The 26146-nt window shown below is 43.7% G+C and overlaps 1 protein-coding gene across 2 annotated transcripts in view; it reads left to right on the forward strand.

The window, feature by feature from the left end:
* The window catches only part of INPP5A (inositol polyphosphate-5-phosphatase A), a 236049-nt gene extending 210663 nt beyond the window's left edge, over nt 1-25386 (forward strand). The window contains exons 13-16 of one of the 2 annotated variants that reach the window (XM_054204457.1): nt 17949-18060; nt 22257-22325; nt 23625-23712; nt 23807-25386. In XM_054204457.1, the coding sequence (XP_054060432.1) occupies nt 17949-18060; nt 22257-22325; nt 23625-23705 (262 nt within the window). In that variant the 3' untranslated portion in view covers nt 23706-23712; nt 23807-25386. The remainder of the gene's footprint in view (nt 1-17948; nt 18061-22256; nt 22326-23624; nt 23713-23806) is intronic. The other variant, XM_054204458.1, reaches the window with a different exon arrangement.
* Nucleotides 25387-26146: the final 760 nt, after the last annotated feature.

Here is a 26146-nt window from a genome sequence, read left to right on the forward strand (position 1 = left end):
CTGCTCTAAATTGTTCTTATTGATTGAGTATGATAACGGAAGACCAGCAGTGTGTACATCTCTGAGTGTATTTCATTAGTTGCGTACCTGGTCAGGATAAAAAGAGGTGAGGGGAAATAGGTAGGAATTTTGTAACAGAAATGCTCTTCTCCTTGATTTCACCAACATTAGTGCTTTCAGCCAGAACAAGGTTTGGCAGAATTACGTTGTTGCATGAATGGTGTGCAGATTCTTCACGCGTTTCTGTCAATACGGTGTCATTCCGCTCTCAAGCAAAGGTCAGAAATTTGGTGTGAATGGTCTTTGGAACCCAGTTGTATTTTTCATCTGCCTGTGAAATGGTGTGAACATCTGGCCGAGGTCTAAACCTTTGAAAAATTTGTCCTCACAAATATGTCCAAATCTCAGTAGAGATTTCTGTTATTACTGTAGTGGTTAGGTTCTTTGCAAATCACAGCTAGACGGGATACAACCCAGGGTTTTCCTCGGGGCTACCAAGGGCCATGCCCTGCGAGGTTGTGGGCCGGTGATAAATGAGCCTTCCTCTCCTTTACGTCCTGTTGGAGCGAGTAGCAGTGGGAAACCTCCATGGATGAAACACAGGCGGAACAAGAGCCAGGACCAAAACTGCGCGGGAGCCACTGGTAGCTGTGCAGGGAAGGGCTCAGCCAGGACGCAGGAGGGTGAAGCCTCTGCCCAACCTGAGGTCTCCAAGCAAGGGGACCAAGACTTGCAGCCAGAACAGGAAAGCTCTAGCAAATGAGCTGATGAGAGACAAGGACAACGAGACAGGGCTGCAGAGGAGGGAGGACAGGGCAAGGATGATCTGGAGTAATGGGCGGGAGTGGTGAAAAGCGCAGGAAGAGCGAGATGGCCACAGGACACTGCCCGGAGGACATGACAGGGAGTTGGTGTTGCCCTTCCCAGGTGGAAACGGGTAGCTGGGAAAAAGATTTTCTGTGTCCCTTCCTAGCACTGATACCCAGAGAGGGCGACAGGCTGCTGCTGTCGGAGGCGGGAGTGCCTAGGGAGCCCTCTCGGGTCGAGGTAACGCCAGTTCTCCTTGAGGTACAGCCAGAATGGAGCTTGAAAGTGGCATAACCTAAGACTGTATAAAGAGATAGAGAAGCCGTGGGGAAAAATGGGAGGTGTTTGACAAAAGAATTAGAAGTTAAACTGGGAGTAAATACTGGAGGGCTTGTGAGAGCTGTGACTGAGACTTGCTGACATTGCTGTAAAACCAGCAGCGAGCTTCAGGGGACGGATGGGGAGGACCACATGAACAGGAGCAAGAAGAGGTAAAGTAAGTATTAGCTGCATTTGTGCTCTCTTGCCTCAGTATCGGAATACTTTGACTCAGAGCGTTAACACCAAAATGATGTATGTTGGTACCATTAACGTTTTAAGCTACTGTATCTACTCTGTGAGTCTATTATTATCTAGAACAAAAATAGGAAATAAAGTGTTACACCAGAGATGAACCCCTGGTAAAAAAGTGAAAAAACAGGTGAAAATGTTCCATCACAGAAATCCCTGTGGATGAAACACAGATTTTGATTCTGTCTAATTGACGTAAGGAGTGAAATGAAAGGAATACCCTGTAATATGGGCGAAGTATCATATCCTCTCCCCTCCCCTGCCGGATGCTTGCAGGCTTGGCTAGGAAGCTACAGGAGCAGCTCTCTGAGGCTGTCGCCAGCCTCTGATGGCAGCTTACCCGCTGCCAGCTCCTTCTTTCTCAATCTTATGGCTTGTTTTTGTTTCCTTGCAAAACTGAAGCCAAATCCAGCTCATATCGTTGTTTTGTTTTGTACGTGCCACCAATATTAGAGATAAAATATTTCATTAACTAAAATTTTGGCTTGCACAGTTAAAGTTGAGGCACTGAGCCCTAGCTGTCGTTGAGCTGCGTGACGGGATGCTGTGGGCGCCTCGGTGCGGCTCTGCATCCCCCGCGCTGCCGCAAATCCTGCCTGGGGCCACAGCCAGCGGTCGATCACTCTTGCTTCTGGCCGAGATCCGGACCACTTCTTGCCATGGAAGATCCCATAACATTTTTGCAAGAGCAGAGATGTCTAGACAGACGTTCTGGCCAAAGTCCTGGTAATTGGATTCCACCTCCCCAAACGCTTACCACCCTGCGTAACTAAATAATAGTAATAATAATAAATAGTAATTAATGTTTGTATACTGGAAGCTGGCATTTGTTTGGTGGCATGGAAGAGATGTTAACACTGAGCTTATATAACACAAAATTTCTTTGAACATAAGCGGAGAATATTGATAAAATATGAGAATTGAATACGAGAATATTGCTAAATATACAAGATGTAAAACCAGCAAGCTAAACTCATGCATATACAAAGAGCAAATTGGCTTTACATTAGGGTGCTTTTTTTCACCCATCCCTCCTCGTGTTCTGGGTCATACGTCAGGGAATCCTGCTTTCCGCTACGCAGTCCTCGCACGGGCCCCAGGCTCAGCCAGAAGTCCTGCCTCGGTGGGGGACCGAGAACGGGATTCACGGCTGTTAGAGTTACTGCGGGTCAGCGTCCCGGTTTTGTTCATGAAATGAACACATTGATTTTCCTGGAAGAAATAACATGATTTATTTTTCTTTGTGTTGAAATAATGACCGCAACGTGCTATGAACTGCAAAACCAGGTATTTTGAATAGGTAAAAAGCAGGGGGTTTACTGTAGGACATTTTAACATGGAACCTTTTCGCTTATGCAAGAAAGAAGTGAAAAATATGGCCTAAATGTCTTGGTTTCACTTCCTAGTAGTTTTTCCTCCATTTTTCCCCCATTTTTTCTTTTCTTCTGGAAAAAAAATATCTGTAGCTTATCATGACTTAGCTGCTTTTATTTACTGTCTGTAAATACAAGCTTAATATATAAGATATTTGTCATATATCCAGTCAGACTAGGTTTTGGATTTTTAACCAAAGGACGACATGATCAGTCCTGTGTATTTAGAAACTAATTCTTTAAGCTTCTTGGTATTCTCAGCTGGAAAGTGTATGGTGCATCCGTTTGTTCTGCATATGCATCGAACAAAGCCTTTTCCACTGGAGGGAGAGACAGAGAAAGCTCCAGTCACTTTCTGTGTCAGGCTTACGGGCTTAATCAGTGAGCATTTGGATTTAGAAGGAAGTCGTAGCCAACTGTAATGTTAGCCTTAAAGTAGCATTTCAGAATTTGTTTTATACATGATATTTTAATTACGGTCCATTGGTTGAGTCTATGAATTACTCTCTACTTCTGTTCTTGGTCCGTGGCGTTACGGTCTCACATCATGGGATGCTGGCCAGCAATTCAAGACAAGAGTATCTCGGTTAAAACGGTACTGAATACGCTTAGTACTACATTTCACGTCTCTCAAAAAATGAAAGATCAGTTAGGATGGGTTTCTCTTTCTTTCATTTGCTTCATCATTTGCGCGTACAATTAGTTGCCCGATTTGCAGACAGAGTTCTGCAAATCAGCGGCACAGTTGCATGCCTGCCTTACTTGTAAACTTTTCCCTCAAAAGTCATACTCGAGATTCAGCGTATTCTTGAGATAAATGGAAAAGGTCATATCCCTTTGAGTTGCAGCAGACTAAGTTACTTATAAATTCATTTTTTATCAGCATAAACTATTTATTTGCTGGACTGTATCATGAGATCTTATTGATACACTGCCATGGCTGCCCTGGGGTTGAAAGCTCGACTCCTTTGATTCATGGTATTTTTGTGGTTAACTTCAGTGAGGCCAAAACTTCACCCTGAGCAGTGTTCTTGGTCTGTTTTCCTGCCACTCCTCGAGCGGCATTACACCGTGACCCAGCCACCTCAGCTATAAATACGGGTAGGCAGAGAAGTGCTGCGCTGTTATGACCCACATTTCACCTTGCTTCCCTGACGAATGCAGCGTGAGATCCCGGTCCCCACCCGCCAGGCAGTGCTGGCTGGGGACCTGGTGTGGCCAGTGTCGGACAGCCAACTCCAGTTCTTCATCAGAGGGCTTTGGTTTGAATGGAAACCACTGGTTTTGTAGCATTAAAACTAGCAAAGTCCTAATTAGAATAATATGTAAGAAAACATTCTCTTTGCGTGGCACGACAGAGATGCCTTTCTTCGGGGGGAAGCCTGGAGCCACGCCGGCTCTGCCCAGGCTCTGGCCAGCGCTTCCCTCGAGCACCACGGGCGGTGAGCCCAGGCCTCGGTTTCCCCGCACAGTCCCTGCTCCTGCTTTTCACCAGTGCCATCACACCTTCGTGTGCTGTAGGGACCTCCTCTTCAAGACTGAAAAAACCTGTTCATACACAAAGGGTGGCCAGAATCGTTTCTGTCGGGTTGGCTGGATGAGGGGAGAGCCGTAGATGTCATCTACCTTGACCTTAGCAAGGCTTTTGACACTGTCTCCCATAACATCCTCATTAGGAAGCTGAGGAAGTATGGGCTAGACGAGGTGACAGTGAGGTGGATCGAGAGCTGGCTGAGTGACAGAACTCAGAGGGTTGTGATCAGCGGCACAGAGTCCAGTTGGAGGCCTGTAACGAGTGGTGTCCCTCAGGGGTCAATACTTGGACCAATTTTGTTCAATATATTCATTAATGACCTAGATGAGGGGACAGAGTGTATCCTCAGCAAGTTTGCTGATGATACCAAGCTGGGAGGGGTGGCCGGCACTCCAGAGGGCCGTGCTGCCATCCAGCGTGACCTGGACAGGCTGGAGAGCTGGGCAGAGAAGAACCAAATGAGGTTCAACAAAAGCAAGTGTAGGGTCCTGCACCTGGGAAGGAAGAATGCCAAACACCAGTATATGTTAGGGGCGGACATGCTGGGAAGCAGCTCTGAGGAGAAGGACCTGGGGGTCCTGGTAGACAGCAAATTATCCATGAGCCAGCAGTGTGCCCTTGTCGTCAAGAAGGCCAATGGCATCCTGGGCTGCATAGGGAAGACTGTGGCCAGTAGGTCGAGGGAGGTCATTCTCCCCCTCTACTCTGCACTGGTGAGGCCACAACTGGAGTACTGTGTCCAGTTCTGGGCTCCCCAGTTCAAGAGGGACAGGGAACTACTGGAGCGAGTCCAGCATAGGGCAACCAAGATGATTATGGGACTGGAGCACCTCCCTTACGAGGAAAGGCTGAAAGAGCTGGGACTCTTTAGCCTGGAGAAGAGAAGGTTGAGGAGGGACCTGATTAATGTTTACAAGTACCTAAAGGGTGGGTTTAAGGAGGACGGAGCCAGGCTCTTTTCAATGGTTCCCAGCGACAGGACAAGGGGCAATGGGCACAAGCTAGAACATAGGAAGTTCCGTTCAAATACACGGAAAAACTTCTTTACAGTGAGGGTGACAGAGCACTGGAACAGGCTGCCCAGGGAGGGTGTGGAGTCCCCTTCTCTGGAGATTTTCAAGACCCGCCTGGATGCAGCCCTGAGGGATGTGGTTTAGGCAATCCTGCTCTAGCAGGGGAGTTGGACTAGATGATCTCTAGAGGTCCCTTCCAACTCTGAAGATTCCGTGGTTCCGTGTCCAACGGTATTTTTCTCCGTTATGACTGTTTTGCAATTAATTTCTTGGTCCCTTCTTCTTAATTGGAAAAGAAGCCGTGACATTCATGTAGGCATGTATTTTTATGCTGGTAAGAATTTATTTAAAGGAAATCACTGTACTTTGCTTTTTAGGTGAACCTTCTAATAAGAAGTCACTGTCCAAAATTTTCATACTCCATTTTAAAAGTTATAGTATCTTCTCATAAAGCCGCGTAAGTTCTGCACAACCTCACGTCACGGTGCTGCGCTGCTGATGGGTTCCAGTTGGGTGTCCAGGCTCGGCGGTCGGGCACAGGCTGCCGGCGGCTGAACGGGCGGCACCGGTGCCTTGTGCTTCGCCGTGAGGACGCCACGCGGGCTGTGAATCCATGTGGGGCTTGTGCGGAGGCAGCTGCGGGTCAGGCTGGGCAGGACATGCCCCGGGGACCAGCTCACGGTGCCGGAGGCAAGGGGCTTGCGGAGGGACAGGCAACAAGCAACAGCGTGCTCTGTCCTGAGGGGAAAGGAACTGCTAAATTGCCTTAATACATTGATAAAAATCTCCCATATTCATAAACGTTAGGGGAACTGACCTTCCATGAAACTTCACAGGAGCAATAGGAAGAGTTACCACTCTTGCTGTCTAGGATGTAGGGAAAATAATAAAAAAAAGATTAGTAAGTGAGAAAAACAAAACAAAGGGCATTTTTAATGTGCTTTCTCATAAAATATGCCATTTAGAGTATTAAAAAGTGCCAATTGTCTGTTATAAAAAAAAAAATCCATATTCTTCTTATCTTTTTATTTAGGGACCTAAAAATTCTTGTCAGACCTTCTTGTTTACAGTTTTTCATTCCACTGAGTTAGCATTTCAGTATAGGTAGTAATAGAAATGTTGACTCCTTGAGTAATTTTATAGCTATAAAATGCCGTAATGAAATGACGATGTGTTGTAATATTTCTATGTTTTTCTCTTCTCCACTGTGTTTGTAGTTGCCCATTTCATTACGCTTATCAAAATTCATGTACAGTGTGCTTTTCTGTAGTTTGTTACCGTCTGTTTTCAGTTGTTTGTAAATTACATTCAATAACTAGTGAGAGCACTTAATTCTTACCACTTGTTAGAAGAAAACATCTCAGGAATCATCATTCACAGGTCTTGTCAAAAAACGAGGTCCTTGTGTATTTCCAGCTACTGTATCATGCTTTTTAATACCAGCTTTTCAAAACTGAACTTCATGTAAACCTTTTCTTACTTCCGATCTAGTACCTGTGCAAATGGTTCCTAAAAGTAAAATTTTGATACGGTAGCAAGTATTAGTTATAAGTAATAGTTACTTTTTAATTCTGTGGAGAGCAGACACCCTGTACTGAGTCAGGAACAGTGTGAAATATTTTTTTTTAAACTACTGACTTCTTGCCTGTCTCTAAGCAATAGCACAGATAATTCCATAAAGAAAATGAAATACCAGAGGCCGCCTTCCCTGCATTGGTCCATTTGCCAAGCCTGGACAGCCGTGGTGAAAAGAGCGTTGCTGTACAGCTGTCTTCTCACCGTTTGGTGTTTAAAAGAGCGCTGAAGCCAAGCTGATGCCCTCCGTAACAAGTTAAAGCAAATCTTCCGTGCTTTCTGATCCTTTGAATGAGGCTCCACCTTGGTTTAAACCCTCTGTGGGAAGGTGTGTTAAGTTGGCTATCCATTGTGAAAGGCTGTGTAAAAGCACAGTGTAGCTAAATTAATATAACCTTACGGTCCTGGCTTAAATCACTAAAAGCTATTTTTCAAGGCTTTATAAGTTTATAATGACCATTAAATTTTACTGTGGGTTGAAACTTGACATGAGAGGTTTCCCTTCGGTTCACAGCAAGGTTTCAGGAGCAAAGCACCTCGTCAGGCTCTTGCTTGAGTGTTTTCCAGCCCGTAGAGCGTATCTACTTTGGGTTATCCGTTGTGAATACAGCAGGCACAAGGTCAGAAAGACAAAAGTACCAAGTAGAGGATGCTGTCACCCCGTGGCCAGCCGTCCACCTGGGAGCGGAGGAGCGGAGATGAGTTCTGCTCTCAGGGTTGCTTCTGCATTTCACAGGAAACAATCACTGGACAAAATATGGAAAACAGTTCTAGGAGCGGAGACCCCAGAGCCTGGGCATGGTTGATAAGATGGCAGGTGGATGAGGATTCTCAGAATTACTGCATTGGCCTTAGTTGGGTATAAATATAGCCATTAATCCAAAATTTGACTTTTTTCTGCCCTTTGGAAACAGCGGTTCGCTTTTAAGTTTTCAAACTACTAAGCAGTATGCAAATGGCATTTGTGGGATTTTACATAAATACATTAATATTTTCAATCATACATTAATTTTGGTAGGTATAGGCCATGATTATATACGTAATAATAGTTCTATGAGAATTTATAGTTACAGTACATTATTGTTACAAATTGAACTTGTAGCTATAAATGGAATGGTATTAAGGCCACACAGTAAATTCATGTTAATGTATATGCAAGTGGGTTTCTGCAGTGTCTCGGCAGAGTCTGTGTTAGTGAACGTTAGCGAACGACTCTTCCCAGTCGTCTTTGTATGTGGGGAGATTCCAAAGCCACTTCCGAACTCTCCTACCAGCCACATCTAAAAACAGCATTTCTGCAGGATACTTATGGAACTCAAAACAAAACTATTGTTCTTCTCCAGTGCAAAACTGCAGTTTAGTTTAAGACCATATGTCTGCTTGATGTTATGTTAATTGTTCACCCCCCCTGCATGACCATCCTGCCGCGGCGGGGAGGGAGCGGTGGTCAGGATGTCACCCCTCAAAAGCATCCAGAGCAAAGCCTTGGCAGAGCATGGCACTTACAGCACCTGCTTAATTTGCAAGGCTGTCAATTATCTCCTCTCTCCTTCAGCAAGGCCCTCAATATCTAGGCATTTTTCTAAATTCCCCTTCAATTCTGAGTTCCTTTTAATTCTTTAAGTACGTTCTTAAGTGGTACCAGCTTACCGCCCTGCATAACCCGTGCATCGCAGCGGAGCATGCCAGTGATGCGGAGGAAGAAGGTCGTAGCCTGGTAGCTCAACCTGTACGTGCTGCGGCCGTTTCACCCCCATCAGCAGCCTCTGCCCCCCACGCTCCCAGCACAGTCTTGCACTGCGCAGCCGGGATGGCCAGAATCCCGACAAGGGAGAGGCGTCTGCAGAAAACGCAGCCCTCTCTCCCAGCCAGCAGGGAGAAGTCCTGACCCTGCCCCAGGGCCGGTGGTTCCTCTCCACAGCCGAGACGTCGTCTCCCCAAAGTCCCCCCTTCCTTGTTCGTCCTCCCTTGGTCAGAGAACAGGAGAAGTGTCCAGCGACGCTGCCTTCAGCAGCAGCAAACCCTTCCTCCGGGCTCCTGAAACGTGCCAAAAGCGGAGGCTGGAAGAGGAGTCGCAGCTTAATAAGAAATCTCAGGCTGCATTACAAATCTGCTATCTTTAGACAGACTATAAAAACCCCTTCTAATGGAGTATTTTTCAGACGTTATTCACCCATTCCTGTACTCCTATATTTTGAGGCCTTTTACTTTATATAGTGAATATTCATGTTTTCATCTCATTACCCTTTGTAATCTAATGTAGCCCATAGCAACCTTAGCCGTTGGAGACTAAACACAATTCAGAATTTTAAACTCGGTAAACTCTGTCAGTCAGGGCTGAGCGGCCTGGCCCTGGGCAAACAGCAGCCCAGCGTGAGGCTGGAAAAGCATTTGTGGCAGTCGGCAATCATTGCAAAAGGCAGTAGGTGTGAAAAAAGAAGTAACAACATTGCGGTCAGTCAATATACAGGTGGGCAATTGTTACCCTTATCACTGCTCTCCATTAATTATTATAATTATTCTTGTTGCTGTTGTATAGCAAAGATAGGAGCTGACTTTAGCAAGAGTTCACACCCACCTACAAGGTTTGCTTTCAGATAAGTCTGCGTGCACAGTAATCTTGTGTATTAATCATTCTTTAAAGTGACCTATTCCTGTTTGTTGTTGCATTAGGCTGTCATGTAATCTACTGGTTGGACATATGTTTGTGTCTTAGATATCCTCTGTGTGGTATTTTTCTCAAGCAGACCCTCTGCACTGGCAGTGTCTTGGCTTTGACACCTCTCACCAGGAGACGGGTTGAATCTCATTTACTCCTGGAAGAGCGTTTCTCCTTTGGAATTCTCTCTGGCTCTGTTCCCTTATTCTGACAGAGTCCTGTTTAGTCTATAATCTGTTCATTCTCTACCCTTGTATTTTGTCCCACGACCCTTTTTTATTCTAGTAGGTTGCACAAGGATGCATCTATTTTTCCTGGTGTAATTAGCAGTGGGGAGCGATGCAGGCGGCTCTGCAGGAGGCAGAGCGGTGTTCAGAGGCACTGGCTTGTCCCTTCCCTCCTCAGCGTCCCTCCAGAGAACAGCTCTGCCGGTCGTACCCAGCCCCGCGGGGGCTGTCGCACGTATCCCGGTTGTTGCCCTGGGGCGGGAAACGGTAAGGCGAGGTGGTGGTTTCGGTGCCGACGGGCTGCCTTTGCTGACCAGCCCCTCCCCGACCGACCGCCCGTTTCCAGAGCACACGGACCATCTGGCTCCGGGACAGGCACTGTCGGTGCCCCTGGGGCAAACGGGGATCCCCTCCTTGAACATCACCTCAGCAACGCGCCGGCTCCCGATGTCTCACAGGAGCGGGAGCTGGGCACCTGAAGAGATTGAAAATTGTTAAAGCCCGAGATTATTTTTACGCTTGCTTTATCAGCTACTCTTATAACACGTGATTTTTCTGCCAGTTAAGAAGTATTTTCCACCAGATAGAAATACTTTTTACTCATTCAGGCACTGTAGAATGCCCTCCAGGTACCAGTGAGGCATCTTAAATCATCAGCGAATCCCGCAGCCCCTGAGGAACAAGGGACTCTCTGTCATTGTCCATGTTCTTCCAGCATCTAAGGCTGGAGCACAGAAACAGCTCCCAGCTGGAAGCAGAAAATACAGCTGTCATTTCCCCCAAAACAATGAGAATTTAGTCATTAAAATGGTTTTCAGATAGCTCTTATCCCCATTTCTCTCCTCAGATTAAATCAGTACAGCTATCCCCATCATTCTCAATTAATTTCCAAATTAAAATAGCGCATTTCTTTAAGTTGTGAGGAACTGGATAGAATTATCCAAGTAAGCAGTTCTGTTTATTTTAAGGAACGTGGCAAAAGGAAAAAAGAGAGGAAAATCAATGGAGTAAAAAAGTTCCAAGGACACAGTATTACTGTATGCCGTGTGTAAGGTGAGGGTTACTGCAAGCAGAAAGTCAAGCAAATTCTGAACAGAGGATGGTCTTTGCCTTTAACCCGGCCGTTCGCAGTGTTCCTGTCCAAAAGACCTGTAGAAAGCCCGTTGTTTGGCTTCTCAGCCCTGTCCCACCTGTCGCCTCAGCTTTGCCGTAATGTTTTTCCCCGTGTTATAATTTGTAAATGACAGCCCAAAAGTAACTTACTCTAGGCCAGTCACATTCCCAGAAGAGACGTTTAGCTCAGTCACAGCCACACACAGTAATATCAGGCTGTTTTTCTGAAACAACCAGCACCGCGTCCTTCCCAACAAGCCACCGTTGCTCATCATTATGTATATCCACTTGCAATAGTAGCGGTATTAGATATATTTGGCAGAGTGCAACATTATTGTTATTAAAGCAATAGAGTGCGTCGCTCATTGTCCGCCCGCTGAGGCATTGGTATTGCAGAATAATCCATTTTTGTGTGCGGGGCCCCCGCCGGAGGCTGGCGTTGAAGGGCAAAGCGCGGCACGGCGGTGGCTGTCACCCCCGCTCCCGAGGGGCCGAGGGGCCCATGGTCCCGCTGTCGCCATGTGGGGCCTGGGGTGTCCGCAGTGGGCAAAGGGATGTTTTCTCAAGGGGAGTGGAGGTGGAGGCCAGTTGTTGCTCACTGCAAAAAGCTGGCTGTTCTGGGTGTCTTTTGTTTTAACTGAAAAAGGTCCAGAGTTACAGAGGTGATACAGAAACCTTTAACTCCGAAACAAATCATGACAGGTATTTTCCAAAGCAGCATGTTAAGCCAAAAAGCGATATGCCCTCTGTAAATCCCCGAAGAAGATTCAGGTCAATGCGCGGTGTGGTTACCGCAGCTGTTTGTGCGGTGGCCAGAGCGGGGGCTGGTCCTGCTTGCCCTCCTCACCCCGGCCGCTGGACCCCCGCTGACCCCCCTCTTTCCGTCACCTTTGGCTGGGATTGTCCCCGCCATCACCATGGTGTTCGTGTCGCCGGTGCGAGGAGCAGCTGTTGACACATTGTACTTTAATGCTGTGTTTGCAGGGCTGTGTTTGCCCTCCTGATTTGGCCTAAGTGAGATGCGTGTCGCGGCCCGTTTGCTCGGCAGAGCATCGTGGAGGCTTGTCAGTGTTCTGGTACTTACGAAGCAGCTAATTTAATTCAAACAGCAACGCGTCTAACTGCTTAGCTTTAACTGTCTGCTGCCTAAAATGAGCGTATGAAGATAAATTACATGGAGTCATTTGTTAGGAAGAAACCCAAATCCCCCTTTCAGATTCAGGGAACTAAAGAGTGGGAATTCAATTTGGAGGAAGAAACTAACAGTCTGGTAGCTGACAAAAATTAGATGTCACACTTTGATTGGTCAGATGACATTTTATTGAAATTACAGTCATGTACCAGCTCACGCTGATGCCGAGTTGGGACCTTGTCAATTAAAAATATAAAAATATTTTTATTTACATCTTTGGCCTTACAACTTTTGAAGCACCCAAAGCTTGAACTGGCAGCCTGCATTCACTGTCCTCGCTTCTGGGGAAAACACCTTAGACAGTCTGAAAGTGTGTCAGAGCTGTAAGTAAGTTGGTCCAACGTTTTCTTATAAAATATGAAAATTGTAATTGCCTGATGAGAAGCAGTTGGGATTTTTCCCCTTTTGAAGTTCTTTCTCAATATCATATATAAATAGATTTCAGAGTGATAGAAGGTGTAGTAAATGCAAGGACTCATACCCGAGTTCAAAAATAAAATGGGCCAAATCAAAACTGTGTTATAAAGAGCTCAGTTTTCATCAGTGCTTTGTAACTCCATCCTATCTCAAACATTTTGTATTAGAAAGAATTCAGTGATATAAAATGTGTGGACAATTAATAGATGAGAACAAGTGATCTTTGAATAGGAGGCATTTCCATTCCCTGAAATGTGATGAAGTTTGCCTAAACATCTGCGTGTGAATATGGACATGGGACACACAGTTTTAAAGAATGACCATTATTGTACTGAAAAAGATGACATAGCTTAGTTTTTCCCCACTGTTGCCTGGTGGAAATGTCTTGACCATAGAAAGCAGAACCCCTAAAGCAACGCCGAAGCGCGTCACCAGCTGCAGGGCGTATTCGCTGCGTCCGCTGCCTGCAGGACTGAGCCAGGACACACAGCTCTTAAAGGTAATAACACGCCAAAGTGAATTAATTGTTTACTGTTAGAAAGTGCATTTCACCCATCTCAGTAACACCTTTTATCCATTCTTACACAAGAGAAGAGTTCATTAGGAGCATTTTTCCTGACTGGAAACGCCAGTTAAGGAGACATTTATACACACAGTATTGTTGGCTTGTGTTTCGAGTTAAGACACTGCTGACAGGATGGTTTATGATGTCAGAAGACTTTTCACCCTGCGGTAAGTATTTTTGTAAAGGTGTCCAGTCATCTTTGACAATACCTGTCAACAGCAGCAGTGCAGTGATATCACTGACGCTCTTAATGGTTTGTTTTCCCCCAACAATTGCCAAGTAGCTCTCATCCTTATTAGCTGTAATACCAGCAGTTCATCGGACAGCCTGTTCCGTATTAACAGAGTTAGTTAATAATTCATCAAAGTATTTGCTGAAATTTTGACAACATTTAGCATTATATTAATGATGTTGCTTTAATTAGTACCTTTTGGTAGTTTTATTCAGAAAACCCACCTGACAGTCATTCTTCTGGTTGAATAAAATGGGTGTAACTGAAATAAAAGTTTGTGAAATAAGGTGGAAAAGCAGCTAGAAGAAGCATTTTTAGAAAAAATAAATCCTGGACAACTGGAGATAAATCATACAAGCCATTGTCCAGAGGCATATACAGTCAAAGGATATTTTGCACAACTCTACTGGCTTTCATACACAGAGAATAACAGACTATTTTTACTATTAGTTATTCATCTAACATGAATGATTGAGATCCTAAATTTCAACTTTTCCACTGTTTTAAACGGGGCAGAAAAGTTGTTCCACATGGAATTCCTCATTTCTCCATTTGTATTTTCAAATGTATATAATACAGCGTGTGTAAAGAAGTCAGTAACCATACTGAATACTAAAGTTGGGAAGTATGTACAGTCTTAACTTATCTATAGCACCTGTAGGTGTTAGCATTATATCTATTTATCTTTTATATTTAAGTGCTACCTAGAGGCCTTTATCTGTTATGTCATCATTTTTACATGAGCACTCGCTATTCATTCTCAAGATCACTGTTTTCTGTACCTTGCACAAGATAAATTGTGATTGAGGCAGAACGCTACTGAAAGGAAAAAAAAAAGACATTCTTTCCTGTCTAGTCACAGGACTGAGAGAGCTGGTTCTCCCTTTTTCTCTGCCACAGTTCTGGTGGTCAAGACTAATCGTGCGGGCACAGAAAGGCGGCATGACGCTTACCCTCTGGGAGATTAGTATTGGAATTTTTAACTTTGCATTATGTGGTGTAGAGCCCTTAAAATTATTTTTGTCAGATTTGCAGTTGTTCTTATCAAGCCTGTCACTGTTTGTGCAATTCATAGATCAGAAAATCTGTTAACTAACATCATTAACTGAGTTTTGAATTAAGAACTGTGAGATCCTTACTTGCCTGGAATGGGTGTTTAAAAGAGGCTGGAGATGTCAGCCAAACAAAGTGATTTTAATGCACTTGACAGTGGACAGTCTTATGCTTAATGACTTTTGGAAGATGTGTATTGCGAGAATAGTTCTGCTCTTTGCGTGCACACAAATTTAAATTTACGTTATTCTTTAAAAGAGGCTATTTATGCTTTATTTCAAAAAAGTAGGTGAGAAAGGAAGGAAAAGAGGAAATAAACCATGAAGCCCCCCTAGAGAGAACAAGAAGTTAATAGTCAGATAGAAGTGTGTATTAGTACACGTCTATCCCGGTTAGCCTGTTGAAGTCAGTGGAAACACTGTCTGGTTTCTTGAGCACCGTCTTGGCTCTGTGCTGCTGGGGCAGTTGCTGTGTTGGCAGGAGCAACACGAGCGTCGAGACCTTGTGTCCCGCTTTCCCCAACACGGGGGAGCGCAGGAGAACAGCCCAGGGCTGCGGGTTCTGGTGACGGGTCTTGTGGGCAAGGCTGAAATTCGGTGCTGCTGTGTGCGGCAGTTCTGAGGCCTCGCGGGTTTTTCTCGTCTCTTTGATTTTTGCAACATCTCTCTGTTACGGCAGCACCAGAATCACCAGCCTGGTTCCTGAAATGCTGGTGCATCTGTCTGTCTCCTCTGGCAATTGCGTCTGTTGTCTGGTTTAAATCCCATCAGCTGGTGGGAAGGCGTCTGAAAGAGGTAACACCGTGTGAGACACCAGAGCATCCGTGGGGGAGAGATCCCTTATAAACACTCCCACCACGTAAAAGCTTCAGAGTGCACAGGCAGATGGTTCAATTCTGGGAGCAGTCACACAATTTTCGTTCCACTGTTCATTTAACTATGAACAGGATGATGGAGGCAGGTACTGGAGTCTATGTTGTTTGAAAAGTTTTATTCTGGAATAGTATACATTTGGCAATGTGTTTCATGAAAATTTCTTCAGTGACAGTCTGATTCCATAAACCTCTAATAGAGCTTCTATTTGCAAAAGTCTGTTTAAGATAAGTGGCATATAATAAACTAACTAAACTATCCTGCCCCCAAAACCTGTTAAGTCACAGAAAAGAATTCCAGCAATTTTGAGTCATATTGAGTGAGCTGTGATCACTTTCTGAGACCATCTACGAAAGAAGCCTGCTTATTCCAAAGTATATGTGACCCTTCTAGAGCATGAAGGAGGAGAGCAAATAGTTTTCCTTATTTTGGGGGGTGTATCTAGTTAGGATTTTTGTTACGTCAGCATTTCACGGCGAGCGAGACTTGCACAAGCCAAAGAGGCGGAGGTGGGGAGGGAGAAACCTGTTCATTAGAGTGCAGCAAGAAGGAATGCCCCGCACTGCCGGCCTGGAGGAAGGATGCTGCCTTATAAGAAGGAGAGCTTGCCCCACTTTATTGTATTAAGTTATTACCTACAGATCATTTTGTCTGGATAACTTCTGCAGCATTTATTTTCGTCTCTGTCCCAGCCATTAGAAATCTTATTTGTCAAAGATATTTGTAAACTCCAGTAACTTCTCGACTGGGTGATCAGCACTAAAGACCTTGAAAAATTGGCAGAAGTTTTCACCCTGTGAAGACGTTAAGATCAATAAAGCAAATTGATAAATACCATTTCACAGAATATAGGCTCTCAGATGAAATGCTTTAACACATAGCAGTAACAGATCATTCCAGGTACGGAACATCATACTTTAAAAGCCATACAGTTAATGCTGTAAAAGGAAGGATTATATGAAATGTGATTGATTCTTATACCTTATGTCATAAAAAGTATCTTCAGTTGTGTGGGGTTCTTGAGTAACTTAAGAAAGAGATTACCAGAAAAAGTCAACCCTTAAATTGCAGACAAAGAGCTTCTCCTACCAATAGCATTACATCATCAAAATATTTCACAGACACTCAGAAATAAGCTGTACTTCTGTATGTCAGTGAAGCAGCAAATTGAATTCTCATAATATGTTTTGAAAATGAGTCTTGTTAGGTTTGATGAGGTGGAAAAGGTACTGAGATCACTGGATTGTTCCAATACGTTCCGTACGCTTTTCTTGGATGTTTGCCACGGCTAATCTTTTTAATGGCAGTGTAGCTCGTAAACCCATTTGGTAGAAAGCTGTACGTCTCAGTTTCAGGCTATCACACCAAGTAGGGTGGTAAATAAGTTTCTCTTCAGGCATGCAAACCCTTTTGTTACAATACCAGAAATTTTATTTTAACACACATACCAGGAAAACCTCAGTGTTTCCGTTATGAATTCGGTGATGAGCAGAATAAAATGCAAATGCCATTTTAAATACGCCCACACCTACATGTGTAGATAATAAGCACCAGCCGTATGGTTTTTGCTTAAAGACGTTTAGCAAGGACAAACTTCAATTCATTCGGGCCCAATATTCAAGAAATCGAGCCTGTCACAAACCCTCTGGATTTCTCCAAAACCCCTCTTTGAGGAGCTTGGGGCTTTTCCTTTATTTCTGGGGGAACGGTGGGCCTTACAGCGTGATGAGCCACCATCAAACTCAAAGTTCCATCGTATTAAACTAGTGAGAACATTTGGATAAACCGAGGAAAACTTTGGCCTCAGCCTTCTGGCTGTTAACCAGAGGTTGCTGCTTCAGGTGCCTTCGACGGTTCCAGCCCGTGGGCTCACACGGACATGTTGAGTTATATTATTTCAGGCTGTTCTGTAGGTTAAAACAAACACTTTCTGTTGCCTTTTAAAGCAAAGTTAGAATGCACTGGAGATCCCATAGCACATTTATAATGACCCCACAGCAAAGCTACCATTTAATCATCTTCTATTCCAGATGTCTTTAAAAAATTATTTACTTTTTGTTAACACAGTTTCATATAGAGTTACAGAAACTTACGTAGTCAGCATCATTTTCCTTAAACCACATTCCTAATTCCTTGGTTCTGAAGAAATCCCCTAAAAAGCCTGCTTTCTTGTCATTTCTTCCTTTCTGTCAGCCTTAGAGAATCCATACAGGTGGTTTTTGTGTTCAGCTGCAGAGATGACAGTGCCCTGAACTCTCTTTTCTGTTAAATCATTCCTGGATAACTCTCCTCGAGAGAGTCATGCAAAGAAAGCCCATGAGATTAACCTTTTTTTTTCCTAGGTTTCCTTTTCCATCTTCTACCTGTTCATTTTCCATACTCATAGGCAGCAGCCTGCTCTGCACTTGAGTCGGTTCTGAGCTGATTTTCATACTTCGACATGGCTGAATAGTCCCTGGTCTTTGGACACTCTCAGGTGCAAAAATGCACGGTCGGAGGTGCGAGGTTTGAAACTGTAGTGTCTGAAACCCTTGGCCTAAAGTCGGATTGTAGGTACGAGAAGAGAAATAAGGAAAGAGCACGTGAGAAGGAAAGGGGGGGAGAAAAGAAAGATAAATAAGTATGAGAGGTGTCTAAAGAGCTGCTTTTTGCTGGTTACATTTTTTAATTAGTGTAGTCATTTGAGCCAGAGGATTCCGACGGCTTTGCAGAGTTGCTGATGGTTGTGGCTGTGGTTTGTTTGCAGTTACCCGTACAGCGAGGACTCCAGCCAGGGAAAGCAGTACATGAATACGAGATGTCCGGCCTGGTGTGACAGAATCCTCATGTCCCACTCAGCCAAGGAGCTCATTCTGAAGGTGAGTACGGACCTGCGGCCACCCGGCTGTTCATGGAGGGAGGGCTGATACACTTCTGCTTGTCCTTGGATTCCCAGTTGCCCGTAGCAGACGCTCACCAAGCTGGAGATGGCGTACCATGGCAATAATGAACGGTTCTGCTTTCTGGTGCGTTCCGCCCGAGCATGTGGATTAGCCCCCGGTAGCCCCTTGGCTGTTACCAGAGCTGCTTTTGGTATCTGAGCTGCCAGCACGTGCTGCCTGTCGCCTCTTGGCAGGGCTGTGCTGGGACGTGCAGCACTGCGAAACTGTGCCTGCTTTAAAAAAGAATAATAAAAAATAAAAAGCCCCCGTCAGTCCCCCAGTACAGTCCGCTCTACGGTAAGGCAGGTGACAGTACTGCCCTCACTGGGGATTCAGCACAGCTGCAGACAAAATAAGGAGGAGTGGCTGCTGGCTGAGGGCTCCGGCTGTTGAAAGAAAAGCCTGTGCAGCAACAGCTGGACGTACCCGAGCTACAAGCGTGGTAGATTTAGGTTCCCGCTGTTGATGGTGAGAAGCAAATTTCCCAAGAATATGTCAGATCCTGGATGGGCCACCTCTCCTAGTGCTGTCCCCTGAATGAGGGCAGAGTCTCCAGCAGGTAGCTCCTAACTTTGGGACGCCAATTAAGTGCCTAATTTAGCCATCCCATTAGAGCTTTATAAAGAAGGTTGTGCAACATTTTTAGAACATAGAGTTCCTCTTGGGACTTTAGTGTATAGAGGTAAGGTAAACTTGGTGGCGCTCTGTCGAAAGTTAAATGACCTCGGTATAGTTCAGAGCCTTCCAGTTATCCTTTCTCTCCTCCTGGCTGCGCTCCGCTCTCCTCCTCTCCCCGGAGCCCCGAGCCAGCTCAGCCGCTCGCCTGTGCCAGCTTCGCTGCCCCTGGGTTTTCCCGCGTGCTTGGTCATGGCAGCTCCCGCGTACGCTGGCTGTGGGTGTTCCACAGGACGGGGAGCACGCCAGGGGACCTGTGACACGAGGAGCCTTCCCGCTCCCCTCCCCGCCGCGGCCGCCAGCGCCCGGCCGTGCTGTGACTGCTCAGCGCCGCGCGCGGGGTCACCTCCCTGCCAGCCCTGTCACTGCCTCCCGCACAACCGGCCTGACAAACCCAAAACTGCCCCAAACCCTGCGTCTGTCTCTGTGCTCCTGTGTATCTAATGCCCTTTCATGGGACAGAATTGCAGAAAATAACCTTTGCAAATACATCCATGTTCTACATCTTAATGGCTTTTTTTAATTTTCTGTTTAAATTAATGAAACCCTCGAAACGTGCTTTCCTGAAGCTTATGGCCTTCTGTTTCTCTCTCTCATCAGGGTTATTTATCTCCTGATTAGACTGTTGGCTTTGCAGTGTATAACTCACTGAAAGGCTGAGAATGTTTTTTCCGTAGCTACGCAAATTTCAGTTTGATGTACTTCCTCACACATTTTAATGTTGAAGAAGTGTCTGCATGATATCTGGAAGTTTCGCCCAAAATTTTAGACAATGCACGTACCACAGTATTTACTAAAAAAAAAAAAATCGTGAAGCTAAGAGGAATATAGGCTTTATAATAAAATGGTAATGTCAAAATCAATGTTATTGGATCTTCTTACACAGAAATACCATATGAAAAAGTGAGACTTTACCCAAAATCTTACAGATAGTACTTGGCGCCCATGAAATTCCTAAAGAACAAAGGATTAAAACCATGGAAAGAGTGGCCAATGAGGGAAGATTTTTTTTAAAGCAATGAATAAGGAGATAGAAGTGTACACAAAGGCTTGAAGAGTGTAAACAGTACAGAGGGAAAGGAATTCTTTCAGATTATCTAGGGGGGCATAACTTGGATATAATGGGAGAAAATTAAACAAAGGAAAACAAAGTTTGAGCATTAAAGAAATTTGTAGCTGTGAGGTCACTTAGCCCAATTCTTAGTCTCCATGGAACAGAAACCCAGTCAGTTGGGTCATTCCAAGCTTATATTTAAAAAAGGCGTATAATTTTGTCTCTGCAGCTTTGCATTTGCAAATGACAAGCATGCAGTTTGGGATGTCTCCAGAAATGCATATGCAAAATTACAGCGGCGGATGAGGCCAAACTGGCGGAGTTGTTTAACTCAGGGAGTCCATACCAAGACAGGAGTTAGCTTATCCTGCACAAAACCAAACTGTAATTCTGGCCCATAAAGCTTAATGAAAATATTCAGTAGAAAAGAATGCTGAACTGGTAGAGGAACGGGCAAAATGACCGTACAAGTTTTTGCAGTTCTACACAGTGAGCAGCGTTTGCCTTGCCGTGGAGAATTCATTCTGTTGCAAAGGCTTAGCTTTGAAACTTTAAAAGCAACTGTGAAGAAGGTAAAAGCAAATGTTAATAAACTGATTACACTGTAACCAAAACTTAAAATATAAATGTATATGAATTTTTGAAGAATTTTTGGTTGTAACTGGCTACTGAAAATCCGTATGCAGGTAATTATTTTGCAGTATTAACTTTTCTTACAGGCAAGTAAAGCATTTATTTTTCTGCATTAGCAATTCTGTATTTTATTTCAAACAAAACTCATAGTAAATCTTCTGCATTTTAATCCCATGCAAAGAAAGGACAGTATGCACAAATTACCAGGCTGTGCGGTGTGTTCAGCCACACGGTAGGCATTACAGATTGTAGAGACATGGGGCTGTAAACAGCTTTCATGCAGCATCATCTATCATGCCATGGTCGGTTACCCCACCATCATGTTATTTTATGCTTCCTGAGCCCTAAAACACCAAAGGTTGCCCACTGCCAGGGAGCTGCGCTGACGCCTGATCGCGTGAAGTAATGAATGCTCAGCCAAGTGTATATTGTTTCTGCTTGTGCACCGCTGTAATTTGTTTATCTGTCTAAAGATTATGCAGTTGAAAATCCACAATTTTATGCTGCCTTTGTAAATTATCAAGTCGCTTTTGATGAATGTATCCCCACTTCCGATGCTAGTGGCATTATGATCTTGAAATATTGGAAAGTGCTCATGCATACAATGCAGAAGGTTATGTTTTTATATTTTTGGCAGACAACCGTGCTATAAAGTAAATCTGACCTTAAGCTTCCTTACTGCATTAAAGATAATTCAGTTTTAACTTTATAGTCCTAAATGCTACTGTTTATATGAAGTTATTGCCCAGTCAAACTTGACTGATTACAGATGAGAAAGTCTTGACTGTTTCATACAAAATAAATTAGTATTGCCAACTAGTTTAAGGCACATCTATGACTGCATGAGAGACTCGAGAGTGTGCAGATTGCAGATTTAATTAGCTTATAGGAATTGTTTAGCATAATAAGAAATTGTCTTGTATGGCAACGTATTTGTATTTATTCCCGAAGGACTGTGCTAGAGAGTCAAAACGGAGTCTCAAAATCGCCTTTATTGCAAATGGCAGAAAGATGAGTACATTTTATTATTCATTAAGCTACAAACGCTGAAGAAGTCAGCATATAAGGATAAAGTTCAACATGGAACAAAATGAAAGCAATTCGTAATGGAGACTGGAGGAATGTCATCTCTCATTTGCTGCCCATTTTCTTAAAATCACATAATAAGGCTTTTTCTCCGATGAAGGAATGTATCTCGTAGAAATAGTTAAAGATTATACTCATAAACTGTAAATAATTCGTTCATCTCTCTGAACGTTTAGAATCACCTATATGATGAAACGAAATGCTCTCCTGAGGCAATGTGGATTGCATTTAATTCGAAGAACAACATATTTCCCAGCTAATTCAATAAAAAATGCGTGTTGTTCTTAAAAGAAGGACTGTCCGGCTGTGCTGGCTGCGTGGCGCTGGCGGAAGGCCAGCGTGCCACCGTAACCACGGCAGCGTTCGGCCGCCCAGGCCTTACTCACGAAAATGCCCTGCGGTGCCAGCGGCAGGGAGCGGGCGCAGGGGCTCCGTCCGTTACTGCACGTGGACAAACCGCACAAACTGCCGCCAGCAGTAACAAAAATCCATTCCACGGCTTAAAAATCCATTCTGCGTGGTCTTTTCCCGGAGAGGCCAAGCAAAGGTGTGTTAATATCACTTCATTCAGAAGGTGGCTTGAACTATTTGCGTAAAGAATTTCCACATTTCTTTCTGTTTCTGTAACCTGGAGAATACCGGAACTGACTGTTGTTTCGTTGTGTTTTGTTTTTTTTTTAACTAGTCAGAAAATGATGAGAAGATAGTAATATATGACCACATTGGGCCAAATGTCTGCATGGGGGATCACAAGGTAATTAAATTAAACATTTTAGTATTGTATCTTCTAAGTATTTTTTGTTAGGAAGGAGAATGTATGCACTGGTTTCTCTTAATTTTATATTAAAGTCAAATATACCTCTGTCCTATTTTTAAGAGAAATTCTCGAAAATGTTTTAAAGTTGAATTCAACTGAAATCAGCCAGTATATTAGAGTAGGTACTTGGGTGAAACCAAATAAAGAACAGGTTGATGTGCGCTACAGTGAAAGCATGATACAGTCTGGCAGCTGCCTGTGCGCTTACAACTATTCTTGTAAAACAAACGTGTTTGCATTGGGTTATCGAAATTGCTTCCAAAACATTTAGTTTCAATTAATTCGGTGCCTAGCTGTGTATTAGTAAAAGAACATATTGGCAGTTCCATATTTAAGCATCAAGTGAGAAACAGGACGTATGAATTACATAAATACTAGTTGTTAAGTGAAAAAAAAAATGATGTGAGTTTTATAACCAGTCTTCTCTGCGGAAGGTAAGAGGAGGAAGGCCAAGTAAGCAATACAGCAAAACTGAGTGTTTGCTTGCTTTGAGAAAGAGCTGATCGAGGAGTAGGAGGTAACCTCTGAAAACTTACGTAAAAAGTACATAGAACTTATACAAAAACTCAACTAGAGACTTGCAAAAACTTGGGACCTGTACGACAGCAGTAGTGTGTCCGTCCCAGAGACGGTGCTGGGGCTGGTGAGCGGTAACTCCGTGCCGGATAACGGGTAATTACCCGTGTGTGCGCGTATGCACGTAAATCCAAATCCACAAACCTACACCTCTCTTTACTGTCACGGCCAGAGTTCTTGTGAGGCAGAGCACTGTTTCTCTAAGGAACATGCACTTACGATACTTGGTCCAGAATCGTCCAGGTCAGGTTTTAAAATACAGCAGTTCACCAACTTCTCCAGTAACAGGCGGAGGTTGGAGAGGTGGCAGCTGAAGGACAGGCAGTTCAGAAACACTAATTTTGTTTCCTTTGTCACCGTGAATTTTTGTAGCGTGGCGCTTTCAGTGGAGCTAATTCTGTGATAGCAGGGAGTTGTCTGTGGGACCCGATCCTCTTCCCACAGAAATCGGTGGCAAATTTTCCCTTAGATTTCAGAGGGAGCAGAGGTCTGTAAGGAGCTGGTGTCGTTCTCGTGTGCATTTTGTAGTTAGAGTAATCGGAAAAATCATTGCATCAATTTGTTTCCAGTCATGGGATTTTTGTTGTGTTTGCTACTGACTGTAAGAAAAAAATGTTTGTTTCAAATGTGTAACTTCTATTTTTCCCTGACTTGCTGCAGCCTGTGTTCCTGTCCTTTCGAATAGCTGCTGGGGCAGGTAAACCTATTGCAAATGTGCACAAGTGTTGTGTCGTGCAGTGATGTGGTGGTAAATATCATTTTTTTTCCTTTACGTTTACATTTCCTACATCATTTCCCCTGTGTTTATTTTTCTTTTTAAAAAAATGCCAATTCTGCGACAGGAAAAAGATGCCTACGAAACGAGAAGATTTTCCGTGAAACCACCCTGTAGCAAGGAGGGGAAGGAGCCCGCAGTATACTGAAATACATAATTGTAACAGCTGTATCGGTAGATAAAGTCCCGAGTGCCACAATTTTAGACTGCTGGTCGTACACTATGCTTCAGCATCTGGACTCTGTTCGAGAAAAGCCTCACATACCTCACTGTCTTGTATGTTCATGTGACATCAAGTAGAAACGTGGAATTATTTTTTATATATATGTCACAATTCTGTTGCCAAAACTCTAAATAGACAGCAGAGTTATGTATTTTAGATTTCACAACTTTCAACTTTTAATAAGTGTTTGTCGATGTGGAAAAGCTATTTCAGCATATTATAAACTTTTAAAGGTGTCATGCCTAACATTATATATCTTTACCACTTTGGGGTTTTGTACATTGGATTGTATAGATAGAGATATTGATGGTTTTAAATGGTATTTTCTTTGTTGACCAAGGCTTATGGTTTGTGTTTTAGTTTTAGTATTTTGTTTTTCATTTTTATAATTTTTTTCTCATGTTATTTACTATACTGCCATGTTACATGGTTTTTGAATCACACAGCAGCTGCTTTCTATACATACATATATATGTGTGTGTATATATATATGTATGTATGTGTATATATACACAGATATATAAATAATTTATAAACCTGACCAAAACTTACGCTAAATATACTTTCCAATATGAATGCTTGAGAGTGCCATATCAGCAGTTAGTGTTGGAGTCTTAGCAGGTTTAGTTAAGTGTACATCAACAAACAACATTTATATAATAAATAATATATAGCAGTGCCATCCTGGATACAGATATATAGCATACTATATAGCACATATATTAGCAGTTTCACTTTGTTACTCCTATAATCCCTTCTTTCTATGTAATAGTAAAGATTGAATGTGAAGTTCTTAGCTAGGTTTGGGTGTAACTTTCCAGAATTTTGTAAACTGTTTTTGTCCGTCTTTGTTACTGTTTTATGGTGCCAAGTATTCTATATTGAAACAATAACAACACGGGAGAAGAACATCATAGTCTGCTTCAGGTAGCAACTGTATTGGGCACAGACTGTATTTATACAGTGTTAAAGGAAAAAAAAAAAAGACTGTAAATTTTCCTGGTTAGTAGCTCGGTGCAGCCTACAATATAATCTTGTTACGAACATTTTTCTCCCACCACTAAATACAACATTAAAAGGTGATTAGGGAGTCTGTTGATGAAACACAAATGTATGTTTTATTGATTTAATTTAGAACACTACAGAGTTCATGGACTGCGTGATGGCATTAGATTGATGCTTGATTTTGGTATAAATCACTACCATTGAAAATGATTTGATGTCTGCTTGCAGAATGTTTTCTCAACAGTACAACCTGGGTTTATATTAAGTACTGTTGCCCAAAGGGTGTCTGCAGCTCTGTATTGTTATCGTGCCATGTTGCATTATAACCACACAGTAATTCTATTTAAGCGAACTCGACTCATGATAACTTTGAAGGCCTTTAGAAATGAGTACTCTGGTTCTCAAGCAATAAAACTGATCATGGTGAATGTGTCTGTGTCTGTCCCTTTGATGTGGGCGTTGGGGATTACAGGGAAATTATTAAATTGTCACATTTTTTATTAATGAGTTACCTTAAAATCTCCTGCCAATTTAACTGGGTTATTTTTCGCATGAAAACTTGTGTAATAGAATGCAGTTCTAGTGTTAATCAAAACACAGTACAAACCGAGGAAAAGGCACTTAGGAGTTTGTATCGGAGTAAGAGTGTGGATGTCCAGCGAGTAATACAACTTTATGAGCTATTCACGAGACGCCAGTCCCCAGCAGTTCAATAAATACGCCGCCGTAAACTCCTTTCTCATTATCTCTGGTTTTCGGGGGGGGGGAAAGCTGCCTTTTCAAACTCAGACCGAAGCCCCGTTTACAGATAAACTCATCAGGGCTATAAACTGCGAGACCATAAATAGCCCCAGTCCGCGGAGAGGCGTTTAGTTACGCGGGTGACCTGTCGAGGTGATTTGTTGGACGAGGCTGAGGTGTAACCCGCAGAAATTCATAAAACGCAACTTTAGCATTTAAACACACACACACGAAAAAAAAAAAAACACACAAAAAACAGAGGCGTTATCTGGGGAAGGCGCGGGGTGAGCCGGGCTGCGGGGATATTCCCAGACGGAATTCCCGGCTGGGGAGGCCACCGGGAAGGGCCCGATCCCGGCGGAGCCGCTGCCGCCGGTGGGTCCGTGCTCCGCCGGGCGGGCGCTTCGCGGAGCCGCCCCGTTCTGTAAAAAGAGAGAA

The sequence above is a fragment of the Rissa tridactyla genome, chromosome 6 (assembly GCF_028500815.1).
Source record: "Rissa tridactyla isolate bRisTri1 chromosome 6, bRisTri1.patW.cur.20221130, whole genome shotgun sequence".
Taxonomy (NCBI): domain Eukaryota; kingdom Metazoa; phylum Chordata; class Aves; order Charadriiformes; family Laridae; genus Rissa; species Rissa tridactyla.